This window comes from Pongo pygmaeus, chromosome 2 (assembly GCF_028885625.2).
Source record: "Pongo pygmaeus isolate AG05252 chromosome 2, NHGRI_mPonPyg2-v2.0_pri, whole genome shotgun sequence".
NCBI classification, from domain to species: Eukaryota; Metazoa; Chordata; class Mammalia; order Primates; family Hominidae; genus Pongo; species Pongo pygmaeus.
The window spans coordinates 52527765-52542536 of NC_085930.1; the positions used below are offsets into that span (position 1 = coordinate 52527765).

At 40.8% G+C, this 14772-nt stretch overlaps 1 protein-coding gene across 2 annotated transcripts in view; it reads left to right on the forward strand.

The window, feature by feature from the left end:
* Window positions 1–6023: 6023 nt before the first annotated feature.
* NR1I2 (nuclear receptor subfamily 1 group I member 2) overlaps window positions 6024–14772 on the forward strand; it is a 36393-nt gene continuing 27644 nt past the window's right edge. The window contains exon 1 of one of the 2 annotated variants that reach the window (XM_054482766.2): window positions 6024–6082. Coding sequence is in view for 1 of the 2 variants with exons in the window: in XM_054482767.1 (XP_054338742.1) it covers window positions 6540–6634 (95 nt within the window). In the remaining variant the exon portion in view is untranslated. Of the gene's footprint in view, window positions 6083–6539; window positions 6635–14772 lie in introns of those variants that run through there. The other variant, XM_054482767.1, reaches the window with a different exon arrangement.

The window sequence follows — 14772 nt, forward strand, 5'->3', positions numbered from 1 at the left end:
AGAAATTATAATGAGGAATCAAATAGAAATTATGAAGGTGAGAAGTATGATAACTGAAATGAGAAATTTCACTAGAGGAGTTCAACAGCAGGTTTGAGCAGGCAGAAGAATGATTTAACAAACTTGAAGACAGGACAATTGAAATTATCCATTCTGAGAAGCAGAATGAAAAAGAGTGAAGAAAAGTGAACAAAGACTAAGATACCTGTGGAACACCATCAAGTGGACCAACATATGCATTATGAGAGTCTCAGAAGGACAAGGGAGAGAGAGAGAGAGACAGAAATTATATGCGAATGGCCAAAAATGTCCCAAATGTGATAAAAGACCTGAGTCTACATATCCAGGAAGCTCAACAAAGCCCAAGCAAAATAAACACGAAGAGATACACCAAAATACAGTATAGGCAAATTGTCAGAAGACAAAGAGAATCTTGAAAACAGTGAGAGAGGCAACTCATCCTGTACAAGGGAGCCTTAATAAGATTAACAGTTGATTTTGCATCAGAAACCATGGAGGCCTGAAAACAGGAGGCCTGATGCCACTTCACACCTACTAGGATGGATATAATTTTTTTTTTAATGGAAAATAACAAGGAGAGGATGTTGGAGAGGACATGAAGAAATTGGGACCCTTGTACATTGCTGGTGGGAGTGTAAAACAATGCCACTGCTGTGGTAAAGCTTGGTAGTTCCTCAAAAAGTTAAACGTAGAACTACCACATGACCCAATGTCTTAGTCCATGCAGGATACTACAACAAAATACCATAAACTGGATAGTTTATAAACAACAAAAATTTATTTATCATAGTTATAGAGACTGAGAAGTCCAAGGTCAAGGTGCCAGCAGATTCAGTGACTGGTGAAGTCCCCTTCCTGGATCATAGATGACAGTCTTCTTACTATAACTTCAGGTGGAAGAACGGACATCAATCATGAGGGCTCCACCTTCATGACCTAATCTCCTCCCAAATGCCCCACCTCCAAAACCATCACCTTGGGGGTTAGGATTTCAACATATGAATTTTGAGTGGACTCAAACACCTAGCAGTTCCACTACTAAGTATATATCCAAAAGAATTGAAGCAGAAGCTCAAACAAATATTTATATACCAATGTTTATGGCAGCATAATTCATAGTAGCCAAAAGATAAATGGATAAATTAAAGATGCTATATGCATGCAATGGATTATTATTCAGCCATAAATAGGAATGATGTTCTGACCCATGTTACAACATGGATGAACATTATGCTGACTGAAATAAGCCAGACACATAAGGACAAATATTGTATGATTCCAATTACATAAAATATCTAGAATATGCAAATTCATAGAGATAGAAAGTAGATTAGAGGTTACCAGGGACTCAAGGAAGATGACAATGGGGAGTTGCTTTATGGATGGAGTTTCTATTTGGGATGATGAAGGGGTTCTGGATATGAATAATGGTGATGGTTGCAAAACATTATAATTAATGCTACTGAATTGTACACTTAAAACGATTTAAATGGTTAATTTTATGTTATATGTATTTTTTACGAGAATAAAAAATATTGGCTGTGTGTGGTGGCTCATGCCTGTAATCCCAGCACTTTGAGAGGCCAAGGTGAGAAGATCACTTGAATTCAGGAGTTCAAGACCAACCTGGGCAACCTAGGGAAACCCGTCTCTACCAGAAAAAAATAGCTGGGCATGATGACACGTGCCTGTAGGCCTGGCTACTCAGAAGACTGAGGCAGGAGAATCGCTTCAGCCTGGAAGGTTCAGGCTGCAGTGAGCCATGATTGCCCCCACTGCACTCCAGCCTGGGCAACAGTGCAAGATCCTATCTCAAAAAAAAAGTAAAGACTGATAAATTGTACCTTATAAAAATAAAATACATACATAAAATTTGACTAGCAATTTTAAGACACTTAAATATTTGAATTAATTTATTGAATACCTACTCTGGGAATTAGTGTTATGTTTCCATTTACAGAGACAAGACAGGTCTAATTGATTGACTAAACAATAGCTGTAAATGTGGTCAGTGTTTGGATGTCTACTCATAGAATAGGCACAGTTTTTCTGAGAGATGATTTGACTCTCAGCTGTTTCCTGTATGACCCCTCAATTTACATTTTATTCAAGAGTTTCTAATATAATATTGTAGAGCAAAGAAACTTGACAGCAACAGCTGTTGAGAGAAGGTAACTGTCATATTAATATTGCTGGGAAGAGGTATTGTGGTGTTATCAGATTCCAGATTTGTACCTTTTCCCCTCAATCCCTTTATCCCTCTCAAACATTATAGTGATTTATGAAAATATATGTATAATTCCAAATAATTTTTAGATAATTCCATATATACTAAATACCCAATTATCTCTTTGCTATCAAAGGGTAATTTATCTTCATCATGACACTTGCCATCATTACAAGTTTAAAACCTAAAAATGAAAAGAGGTTTCACACATTTAAGAGCTAACTCATTTAATAATGAATCAAAAGTAAGTATAAGTTTCATTTAGTAGTAGCATGAGCTAGCTGCAGGGAAGGTCCTCTCAAGGTGGTCCTTTTTCTTCTTTTCAATAAAGGCAGAACTCTATTAAAGCATATTAGTAAAAACCATATTTAAAAGAATTACTACACTGAACTGAGCAGCCACCAAATGCAATTGGTACCAGGTGATATAAGGGCCTCTGCTCTCAGGGGGCTTATAAGCAACTAAGGCAAGAAGTCACAGATATCATATTGTGCAGTGTAATTTACAGATGAGGTGAAAACAAAGTGTTCCAAAATTCTAAGAGAGACATTGGAATTCTGACCACAACAAGTGTAATTTATGGAGCCTCAGAGTAATTATAGGATCTGGAACAGCTGGTGCTCAAATTTAGTGGTCCTCCAGTTGCTGGAACCTGCCATTTCTGGGAAGTTAAAATTTGCATCACTGCTTCTACTTGTGATAAAATGAAACCGCTTTCAAAGAGAAGATTCCTATTTCTAGCCTTCTTGGGTAACTTCTACTACCTCCACTTAAGGATGAAAAGGGAGAAGGTTCCTCCAAGACTGCCTCATGGGGATGAGAGTGTCACCTCCATGCTCTTGCCCTAAGTGCCCCTGAGCACACCCCAGAGGGAGAATAAGAGATTTTTGAGAAAGACCATGTGACTGGCTGATAAACGCCTATTTTCCTCAGATTCCACCTGAATTTATATCATCAGTGCATCACTCTTTTATTTTGTTCTCTCTGTTCCTCTTTTTAAATATAAATATTCTCTGGAGAGGGGGTAAAACATTAAATGAATTCACACTGAGGAAACTGGCCAGGTACAATGGCTTATGCCTGTAATTTCAGCAATTTGGTAGGCCAAGGCAGACAGATTGCTTGAGCCCCAGAGTTTGAGACCAGCTTGGGCAACATAATGAGACCTCGTCTCTACAAAAACAAAAACAAACAAACAAACAAAAAATTAGCCAAGCATGGTGGCACACACCTGTAGTCTCAGGTATTTGGGATGCTAAGGTGGAAGGATTGCTTGAGCCCAGGAGGTTGAGGCTGCAGTGAGCCATGACCATGCCACTGCACTCCAGCCTGGGTGACACAGCAAGACACTGTCTCAAAAAAAAAAAATGAAACTCTTCAGGCTGGTCAGATCTGCTTTTCTCTGATGAGTAGCTTAGGAGCTCTACATTTCTGGTTGCTGCAATAGACAAAGTGTAGAATGGAGGTCAAGACCTCAAATTTCTCTGACTTCCCAGCTGGGCTTAAGAGTGACTCAGGCCCTCACCTGAGGGCATTAGTAAGCTGTCCTTAAGAACGGGAGTGTATTTTCTGGCTGTTTTCTTAACTCATTTCACTATAGAGCCATGCCTGATATTAACGGTGCAGTGCTAGACTAGAGAGGCCTGGCACTCCTACAGCCTTCTCCTATCTTCTAGCTGGGACTTCACACCACAGACCCAGAGGAAAAGAGACCCAAAGATCCCTGCAGAAACCTGAGAATATTTCCTTTACTTCAGTGGTTTCATAATCTGTTCTTAGTTTCCTGTTTCTCCTATAAATAATTCACTATATTTTTAAGAGAGAGAAGGCCAGGCCCTTGTGAGCCAGGAGGGATTTGAGAGATGATGAAAGCTACGTATGTTACCCATAACCTAAGGACTTCTGGCAAGGTGGCCTACCTGAGCTGGAGTCATGCCTTTTTTCCCTGGACATGGAGATACCTGTCAGTGCAGAAAGGCCTACTTTTGATCTTGGAAATAAGTTTCCTGGGGTGAGTTCTTAACCCTTTCCAGCTTTCCCACCCACTTTGGCTGTAGCCATGGCCTTCTGATCTGTGTTTCTCAGGGGACCTCCAGGCCCCAGGTATAGCCCCATGCTGTTCTCCTACCCCAGAATACACTGTTCAGGCTACTTCCACTGGGACTGAAATCCAGTATTTCACTTAGTCTTTTTCTTTCCAATATCCTCATGACATTCAATATTTCACTTACTCTAGGTCCTCCCTGCCTAAGGCCCAAGTCAACTTTCTGTCCAGTGGGATTTGTAATCCAATGCGTCCTAGCCCTAGCAGAATCCCATGTGAATAATCAGAAATGTGAACTAAAAAAGGACAGAGCCCTATGACTGTGGGTCCCAGTCCCCACTGCTGGCAGTAAGTCCCCAGCAGTGAGCTGTATAAGCACCTTACATTCTGCACTTGGTTGAAAACAGCAAGGCAAGCATCCACTTGAGAAATGTTAACCCCTAGGAAATCCCAGCCTCAAGTCTTTCTCATCCCTTGGGAAGTACAAATTGGATAAAGAAGAAACCGATTAAAAACAAAACAAACAAATCATACTTAGATATTCTGGCTTTTCTCACCAGGGCTGGATTAAAGCGTGTACTTCAAAATAATAACAACTTAAGTCAATAAATAAATGTAAGGAAGTCCAAATGTTCACATGAAGACAACCGTGGTCATTTTTTGGCAATACCAGGTTCTCTTTTCTACCTGTTTGCTCAATCATGCTCTCCCTCTCCCTCTCTTGTTAGGGCCCATGCCCCTGCTTTACTGTTGCCAGAGGCTTGTACTTAGTTTGCCTTTTGGGTAGGAGCAGTTACTTCCACTCCCTACACCTGCCATAAAGCATCTTTGTAAACAAAGCAAGTAGAAGAAACATATCCTGATATCCACCACATTCGGCTTTTGTTGATTCTGTTCACTTGGGAGCAGCTGCTTCTAGGGAATAAGAAGGTTGAGGCTGAAGAGTGAGGACTCTTCAGCTCCCCCCTGGCAGGACCTGGGAGAGGAAAGAGCCCTCAGCTGGTCCATCCTCCCCACTCCTGGTCAGCCTTCTGTTCTGCGATCAAAGTGGTGGGGTCACACTCTCGAGAACTGTGCTCAGCCCCCTCATCTCACACCCTTTCCCTCTCCCTGTGTGGCTGCCTCCCTCTTACATAACCATGCTGGTGACTGGCACCGTCATAAATCAATACTTTGCTCACTTTCACATCAAGTAACACTATCCAGGGAGGTGGTTTCAACAAAGGAGGAAGTATTAGGAGATCTAGGTTCAAATTAATGTTGCCCCTAGTGGTAAAGGACAGAGACCCTCAGACTGATGAAATGCGCTCAGAATTACTTAGACAAAGCGGATATTTGCCACTCTCTTCCCCTTCTCCTGTGTTTTTGTAGTGACGAGACCTGAAAGAAAAAAGTAGGGAGAACATAATGAGAGTAAATACGGTAATCTCTTCATTTGCTAGTTCAAGTGCTGGACTTGGGACTTAGGAGTGGCAATGGAGCCGCTTAGTGCCTACATCTGACTTGGACTGAAATATAGGTGAGAGACAAGATTGTCTCATATCTGGGGAAATCATAACCTACAACTAGGACAGGAAGAGGAAGCACTGCCTTTACTTCAGTGGGAATCTCGGCCTCAGCCTGCAAGCCAAGTGTTCACAGTGAGAAAAGCAAGAGAATAAGCTAATACTCCTGTCCTGAACAAGGCAGCAGCTCCTTGGTAAAGCTACTCCTTGATCGATCCTTTGTACCCGATTATTCAAAGTGGACCCCAGGAGAGAAGTCGGAGCAAAGAACTTACCACCAAGCAGGTATGGTTTTTCTTTCTTTCTCTTTTGCTGGGGACTGACCGCCCTTCAGCTCCATCCAAAAGATGTGTGTGAACACAAATATACCTTCTGTTTGAGGTAAGCATCATAGTGGGTCGTGAATCATGTTGGCCTTGCTGCTGTCTCCTCATTTCTAGGTTGGAAAAAAAAAAGCATGAAAACAATCACTTAATGTTGAGCCCCATTACTGATGCTCTCTGGTCCTGCACTAGCCTCCTAGAAAAATCACCCCAGGAGAAGCCTTAACTACTGCATGAGTTACCACAAGTCATACATACAACCAGCTCCCTGTTACAGAGCTGGAGTCCCTGGACCCAGGAAATACCACCCCCCAGGACTGTGGGAGCTGGGGACTATGGGAGCTGGGAGCAACTCAGTCCTGATTCCTTTTGGCCTGCTGGGTTAGTGCTGGCAGCCCCCTGAGGCCAAGGACAGCAGCATGACAGTCACCAGGACTCACCACTTCAAGGAGGGGTCCCTCAGAGCACCTGCCACACCCCTGCACAGTGCTGTGGCTGAGTTGGCTTCAGACCAGTGAGTTTTCTACCTCTACTATTGAAAGGGCACCTTGTCCCACAGAACCGAGTCTTGCCTGCATGTGGTCAGTGCCACCAAGTCCTTCTTCTCTCCACATTACAGCCCAGCTCGGTTGAAGCTATGGCCAGAGGCACTGCTTTAAGGCCACTCCATATCTAGGACAGGTCAACAGACACCTCTGAGGCCATGAGTCTTGACTCAATGAATCAGCTATAGCGGGCACTATTCCTCTTCCACATGGCCTCTAATGATATGGCCAGAGTTGAAAGGATGCTAAGGGAGGCCTCAGAGCCTTATTTAATCAGTTGCTTAATGGGAAAAAGTATTTTTCGATACACAAATATGCTTTAAAAATGTTTTAGTTATGTCATGAAAGTCTAAACCTGGGGTTGACAAACTATGGCTCACAGGCTAACTCTGGCCGACTAGCTGTTTTTATAAATGAAGCTTTATTGGAACACAGCCATGCCCATTTGTTATGTATTGTATATGGCTGTTTTTGCCCTACAACATCCTTTCAGCTCTGGCCATATCATTAGAGGCCATGTGGGAGAGGAATAGTGCCTGCTATAGCTGATTCATTGAGTCAGCAAAATTGACCAATTGCAAAAGAGACAGTATGGCCCACAAAGCCTAAAATATTAACTATCTGGCCTTTAACAGAAAAAGTTTGCCAACTCCTGATCTAAAAGCTGTCAACTTGTTCCAAAATTATTATGGAATAAACCCAAGACAACCACAAAACTGACTAGACTAGTTTTTTTTAGGTAATAACTTTTTAAATTATAAAGTAATACATGATTTCATGCTCCGTGAAAATGAGAAAGCAGTATAGATAAACCTAAATTCACCTTTGGCCATTCTGTCAATCCTAATCTCCAGTTTCCCCAAAAGTACTTAGTGTGATATATTTACTGCCAGACCATTGTGTCTGTGTGTGTGTTCATCTATGCATAGATGTACTATTAAACATATCTGTTGCCATGTTGTTCTAATTCTGTTTTTCCACTCAATAGCATGACTTGGAGACTTTCCATATCTGTATAGAGCTCTACTTCATTTATTTTAACTGCTACGTCGTATTTCACAGTGTGCACTTCTTTTATTTAGCCGTTTTCTTTTCAATAGATATTTAAGCTTTTCCAATTTTGCAGTCTTACCAATGAACCTCACTGTGTTTGTCTGCTTGTAGACATGTGCAAGTATTGCACTAGAGGAACTACTGAGAAGTTGAATTGCCACATCACAGGATATATGTGGTTCAATTTTTGGCTGCCAAACAGCCCTCCACAGTGCCCGAACCGACTGTACTCCCACCAGCAGAGAAGTGGTTCCTCCACACTCCAAACAATGCTTGCTGTTTATTCAGTATTTTATTATTTTTTCCATTGAATTAGTGCAAATGACAACCCATTATTTCAATATTTTAATTTCCCTGATTATTAATGAAGTTGAGCATTCTTTTCATAGGACCTCTCTTGGCCATTGTATTTCTCTCCTTAAATTACCTATTCATATCCTTAGCTTATTTTATGTCGGATTTCTTTACTTCTTTGTAGAGTTTGTTATTTATTCTCAATGCAAATTATTTGATATGTGTGTAATATTCTCTCTAAGCCTTGTTTAAATCATACTTTTTAGCCAACAGTAGTGCCAGGTGAATAAAGAATAACTTATTGCAATACATTATTTCAATACTATTTATTGAAAAGTCCATCTTTTTCCTATTTGTTTGAAATGTCACCTCTATCATGTACTAAATTCCCACTTACACATGTCCATTTCTGTGTCCTTTTCTATTTATTTCCTATTCCTGAGCCAATTTCCACTATAATGTTTACCTTTTCTACTTGATTTTTCCCCCAATAAATAGAAAATCTATTTTGTATTTTGATATTTTGCCTAGTTACCTTATGGAATTCTCTTAATAGTTATAAAAGCTTATCAGTTGATTCCTTTGGAATTTCTAGTTAGACAAACATATCATCTATATATAGTAAGAGTTTTGCTCCTTCCTTTCCAATCTTTACAAACCTTAATTTTTTGTGTCTTATTGGTTTTTCTTGGCCATCCAGCATAATGCTGAGTAGTAGCCATGAAAGAAGATAGTCTCAGAACTGATACATACAGTTGTGTGGGTTGTATACTGCACAATTCTAGGGGATACTGTTTACAAACACTTAGATGTCCTAGGCATTCTTGTCATGTTCCTGATTTCCATTTTTATTTTGTACTATGAACTCATTTGGAACCTTCTCTTTGGGATTCGTTGAGATTGAAATTGTTTTCCTCTAGAAGATTTATTTTTGCTTTTGCCAGGAACCTGAGGACAGAACTAACTGGGACCACCATAAGCTTGGGGTCTACTGGCCACACAAATAGTGAGAATCCTGACCCAAACTTACTTGATCGCAGGCCTGTTGTTAAGAATTTCAAAGGAGACTTTTCTTTTTGCTCTACCCAGAGCCAAGGCTGAGAAGGCCTGGGATAGACCTGTCTCCCTCCATGGTTTCTACTGAGGATGTCACCCTTAGGGGATCTTGAGTTTATAGTCAATGATCTGGTTAGGCTCCGGGCTTTGTCTCCTATTCTACCATTAAAATCCAGGCCCCAGGCCTACAGGAGTCCAGAAAACCCCAGGATGATCATGACTTCCCTTTCTCATGCCTCTGGCTTAGCATAATCTTATAAATTTTGGCCTCCTGAGACTTCCTTTACTTTCCTACCAGCTCAATCCTGCATGAAAAATGACATTCTTAAAAATTTAGTATTTCTAGGTGCTGTATACCAGGAGGATTTTCTCTAACCAACTTCTCCATCATAGTGCCAGCAATAAAATCTTTATTTTTTATTTTAATGAGATTGATTCTAATGCTTCTCCAATAAGATACATAGTAAAAGTGTTTAGTAACTATTCCAATCAAGTTAGTGAAGCTCTCTTCTATTCCTCTTGGTTAACCAAGAATTTTAAATCATGAATGAATATTGAGTTTTATTAAATGCTATTCAGCATTTATTAATTTCCTTATCATGTCTCCATAGTTAATTATATAGCTCATTCCAAGGGTGATGGAAGCAGAGATAACCCAAGAGCCACTAGGACCCTTGGAATGCAGACCCATGATTTTTCCATTAAAAAGAACAATAAATTCAGGGAACGTGGACAACATTAATTCAAATTCTTAGTGTGGTTGCCATGTTCTGTTTGTTGAGCCATCAGACTCTTGCCCTCACACTTCAGATATTGGTGTCCTGGGCACAACCTGGGCAGGACAGGAGGAATGTGTAGGGAACCCCTCTTGCATACAGGAGCTTTTTAGGTGGCACAATTTGAAGGGGGCTGGGAAAAGTTCCCTGCAACACCTCCTGAACCTCCTTGAAACATGAATATAACAAACTGAATCTCCAACTGGAAATTGACATAAAGAGTCATATCCAAATCCCTCATGTAATGTTTGAAATAATTTTCCTGGATCTGTGTAAGTTCCAAAGAGTCAAACTATAAAATCACAGGCAATACTGGCACTACACATGCATTGATAAGACATAGGCAGTTAACTCACAGGCCACTGTGTCCTGTTAAATATTGGAAGAGGGTACTGTGTGTACTTATGACCTGGGCTGATGCCAGCTCTCAACCCTGATCTGTGTCTAGTAACCTTCTGACCTCTTGGATCTGATGACCAAGTCCCAGGAAGCATAAAGGCCAATTTTCATTTATGGCCCCCTGAAGATAGCAGCTGACTTCTCTTTCTTGAATTCATAAACTGTGACTTTGGCTATCTGAGTTTCCTCTGGCGGCCTGCCTCATGCCAGAGTCAATGAGGAGGCTTTTGTTAATAATACTTGATTTGTTTCATAAAGAATTTAAAACATATAGCCTCATTTTGTCCCCATGAATTCTGTGAAAAAACAACTTGCATCATGTATCTATTTACATGACAGGAAGAATCAGAATAAGGGAAAAGAAAAGATGTTCTGGCCAGGCATGATGGGTCATGCCTGTAATCCCAGCACCTTGGGAGGCGGAGGCGGGTGGATCACTTGAGGTCAGGAGTTTAAGACCAGCCTGGCCAAAATGGCGAAAACCCGTCTCTACTAAAAATACAAAAATCAAAAAGTTACAAAAATACAAAATGGAATTACAGGTGGCACACACCTGTAATTCCAGCTACTTGGGAGGCTGAGGCACGAGAATCGTTTGAACCCAGAAGGTGGAGGTTGCAGTGAGCAGAGATCGTACCATGGCATTCCAACCTAGGGGACAGAGTGAGACTGCCTCCAAAAAAAAAGAAAAAAAAAGTTCCGTCATTAATTGACTTCATGAACTGGAACACACCCCAGAGCCCCAGTTTCCTCATTTGCAAAAGGGATAATAAGAACTGCCCTGCTCCTGACTCCCTTATTCAACTTGGGATAATCCCTACCTTGCCTTCCTCACAGGCACCTTGACGCGAAGTTGTAATTTTGAAATCATTTTGTAAACAGCAAAACTTGTGCAAATGTGAGTTAAATTCACCAAACGTCTCCCTTCACTGAACAACGCCAACGGTTTTATAGGTTATCACTTGCCTGCATCTTAGAAATTTAGTATTCTTATATTACATTCCCCTTACCTGCTTTTTTCTCTTTATCCTCTGGCCACTTCTGCTATTAATACGTGTGTGTGGGGGGGTGTGTATGTGTATCTTGGAGATAGTAGGATGATTATATATATATTTAATTATGCGTGTGTATATATATGTGTGTATACACACATAATTAAATATATATAATCATGTGTGCGTATATATATATATGTATGTATACACACACACATAATTAAATATAATCCTGTTATCTCCAAGAGTTTCTATCCCAAAGATTATGGTTTTTGTTTTTTTAACCATTTACCCCCTTTTACTTAGACTCTGTTGCTTCAACTTCAATTTGCCCACTCTTCTCTTCCCGTAATCTCAGTGACCTGGTTCCAAAGCTTGTGCTTTGACTCATTTGAAGACTAAATTTATCTGTATGTCCTCCCCACATCCTTTTCCTGGGAAGGAACTACCTCACCCTCAAATGTATATTGACTTTTAAAAAAATTATTATTATTATTATTTTAAGAGACAAGGTCTTGCTATGTCACCTAGGCTGGAGAGGAGTGGTATGATCATGGCTCACTGCAGCCTCGAACTCCTGGGCTCAAGCGATCCTCCCGCCTCAGCCCCCCAAATAGCTGGGACTACAGGTGTGTGCCACCATGCCCAGACACTTTTAAAATTTATTTTTGGTAGAGACAGAGTCTCACTTTGTTGCCCAGGTTCATCTGAAATTCCTGGCCTCAAGTGATCCTCCTGCCTCAGCCCCCCTAAGCATTGGGATTACAGGTGTGAGCCACCATCCCTGGCCATTATATATACAAATTTATTTATTTATTATCGATTGATTGAGACAAGGCCTGATTCTCTTGCCCAGGCTGGAGTGCAGTGGGACAATCATGGCTCCCTGTAGCCTTGACCTCCTGGGCTCAAGTGTTCTTCCTGCCTCAGCCTCCCAAGTAGCTGGGACTACAGGCACATGTCACCACACTTGGCTAATTTTTTATTTTTTTGTAGAGATGGCATCTCACTATATTGCCCAGGCTTGTCTCAAACTCCTGGCCTCAAACGATCCTCCTGTTTCAGCTTCCCTAAGTGCTAGGATTACAGGTGTGAGCCACTGTGCCCAGCCTGTATATTGACTTTAAACAACAATTTATAATGTGAGTCATTTCACATATCTCTTTGATTATTTATTTTATTTCCTAGCACCATAAAGGTGTTTTTATTGACAAGATCATCTTCTCCATGCCAGTCTGTTTGTGTACTGCCAATTTTCTGTCTGGTTAGTTGGATTTCTTAGGTCCTGCTACTACTGCAAGTGTGGACTGCAGATCCACAGCATCAGCTCACCTGGGAGCTTGTGAGATGCTGAAGCTCAGACCCACCACAGACCTACTGAATGGGAATTTGCATTTTCATAAGCTCCTGGGTGATCTGTACGTACATCAAAGCTGGAGGATCACTGTCTTAGATTGTAAGCACAGGCTCCAGGTTACCTTAAACAGGGGCACTTCTGAAGCAGGCATGGGAGAGAAGGAAGGCAAAAATCTCAACTGCCAGGGCCCTGACCTCCTAGAGATTAAAATGTAGTTCAGAACTCAGGTTGGGATCAAATGCAGTTTAATTGATATGGTTATCTTTTTCTTCCTTATTGTAGTGCCTTTAACTACTGTATTAGTCCATGTTCACATTGCTGATAAAGACATACCTGAGACTGGGTAAATTACAAATAAAAAGAGGTTCAATGGACTCACAGTTCCATGTGGCTGGGGAGGCCTCACAAACATGGTGGAAGGCAAACAGCATGTCTTACATGGTGGCAGGCAAGAGAGAGAATGAGAACCAAGCGAAAGGGGTTTCCCCTTATAAAACCATCAGATCTCATGAGACTTATTCATTGCCACGAGAACAGTATGGGGGAAACCACCCCTATGATTCAATTACCTCCCACCAGGTCCCTCCCACATATGTAGCATTATGCAAGCTACAATTCAAGATGAGATTTGGGTGGGGACACAGCCAAACCATATCAACTACTGATGTTACTTTCCTTTGCTTCCTTTCTTTCTGCTGCTTCTCCTCCTCACGGCTTCTGTTTCCTCGGGGCCCTTCCTGCTTCATAGCTTCCCTGTTCTGCCTTCTCTCTGAGTGCACTGTGGCTGCTATGCACAGGGCAGGACTGAGGCACCCCAACCAGTCTACTATTTTGGCTTCCCTTTCAATTTAAATTCAATGAAAAATTCTTTAAATATTTGATCGACATTTATTTGGTGATGTTCTTTTTTTAATTTGTGGTAAAATATACAGAAGGAGCAGGATTGAAAAAATAATTAATTAATTCTGGTAAAATTCAAATAACAAATTTTACCATCTTAAGCATTTCTAAGTGTAGAGCTCAATAATGTTAAATAGACTTCCATCATTGTGCAGTCAATCTCCAGAGGTTTTTCATCTTTTAAAATGGAAACTCTACCCATTAAACAATTCCCATTCCCCTCGCCCCACAGGCCCTGGCAACCACCATTCTACTTTCTGCTTTCATGAGCTTGACTACTATACCTCATATTTGTCTTTCTGTGACTGGCTTATTTCACTTAGCATAATGTCCTCAAAGTTCATCCATATTGTAGCATGTGTTAGAATTTCCTTTTTTCAAGGCTGACTCATATTCCATTGTATTTTGTCCCATGTTTTGTTTATCCATTAATCAATTGATGAAATTTGGGTTGCTCCTACATTTTGTCTATTGTGAATAGTGCTGCTGTGAACATCAGTGTACAAATATCTCTTCAAGACCCCGATTTCAGTTCTTTTTGGATATACATCCAGAAATGGTTGCTGAATTATATGATAATTCTATTTCAATTTTCTGAGAAATTGCCATATTGTTATCTATAATGGCTACACCGTTTTTACATTCCTACCACCTGAGTCCAGGGTTCCAATTTGTCTACAGCCTTGCCAACACTAGTTATTTTCTGTTTATGTGATAGCAGCCATCCTAAGGAGTATAAAGTGATGTTTCATTATGGTTTCCCTTTGCATTTACCTTATGATTAATGACGCTGAATACTTTTTCATGTGCTTGTTGGCAAGTGATGTTCTTTTAAATGTGTACTGTGTTCTTTATAGTCAAAATAAGTAATTTATTCTGTGTAATTTTCCAAACCACACAACTTCTTGGAAGACATGTTTAAGTGTTTACATAATAAAACAGTACATTTCTTCCTTACAAACAGCCCTACGCCACATATTATTCCATTTCTGGTTCTGTCTGCCAACTTCAATGGGCTGTCCTCAGGGTTGGGTTGGCTGGAGTGGCCCTGTGTAACATGCATGTGAGTGTCCCTGAGCACCGTACAGATACTAGTCTGCATTGTCAAGGAGTGTTTTAAGTCTGCACCTCAGGGTGATGACTGCTTTGGTAGGAAAGGAGGCAATTTAAAATTCACCTGATTTCTGATTTGTTCCAATAATGTTTTGGTGTCTTTGAATATGGCAGCCCCCTAGGCAGCAGTCCAGCCAGCAGACCTTATAACTTAGCTCTGTCTG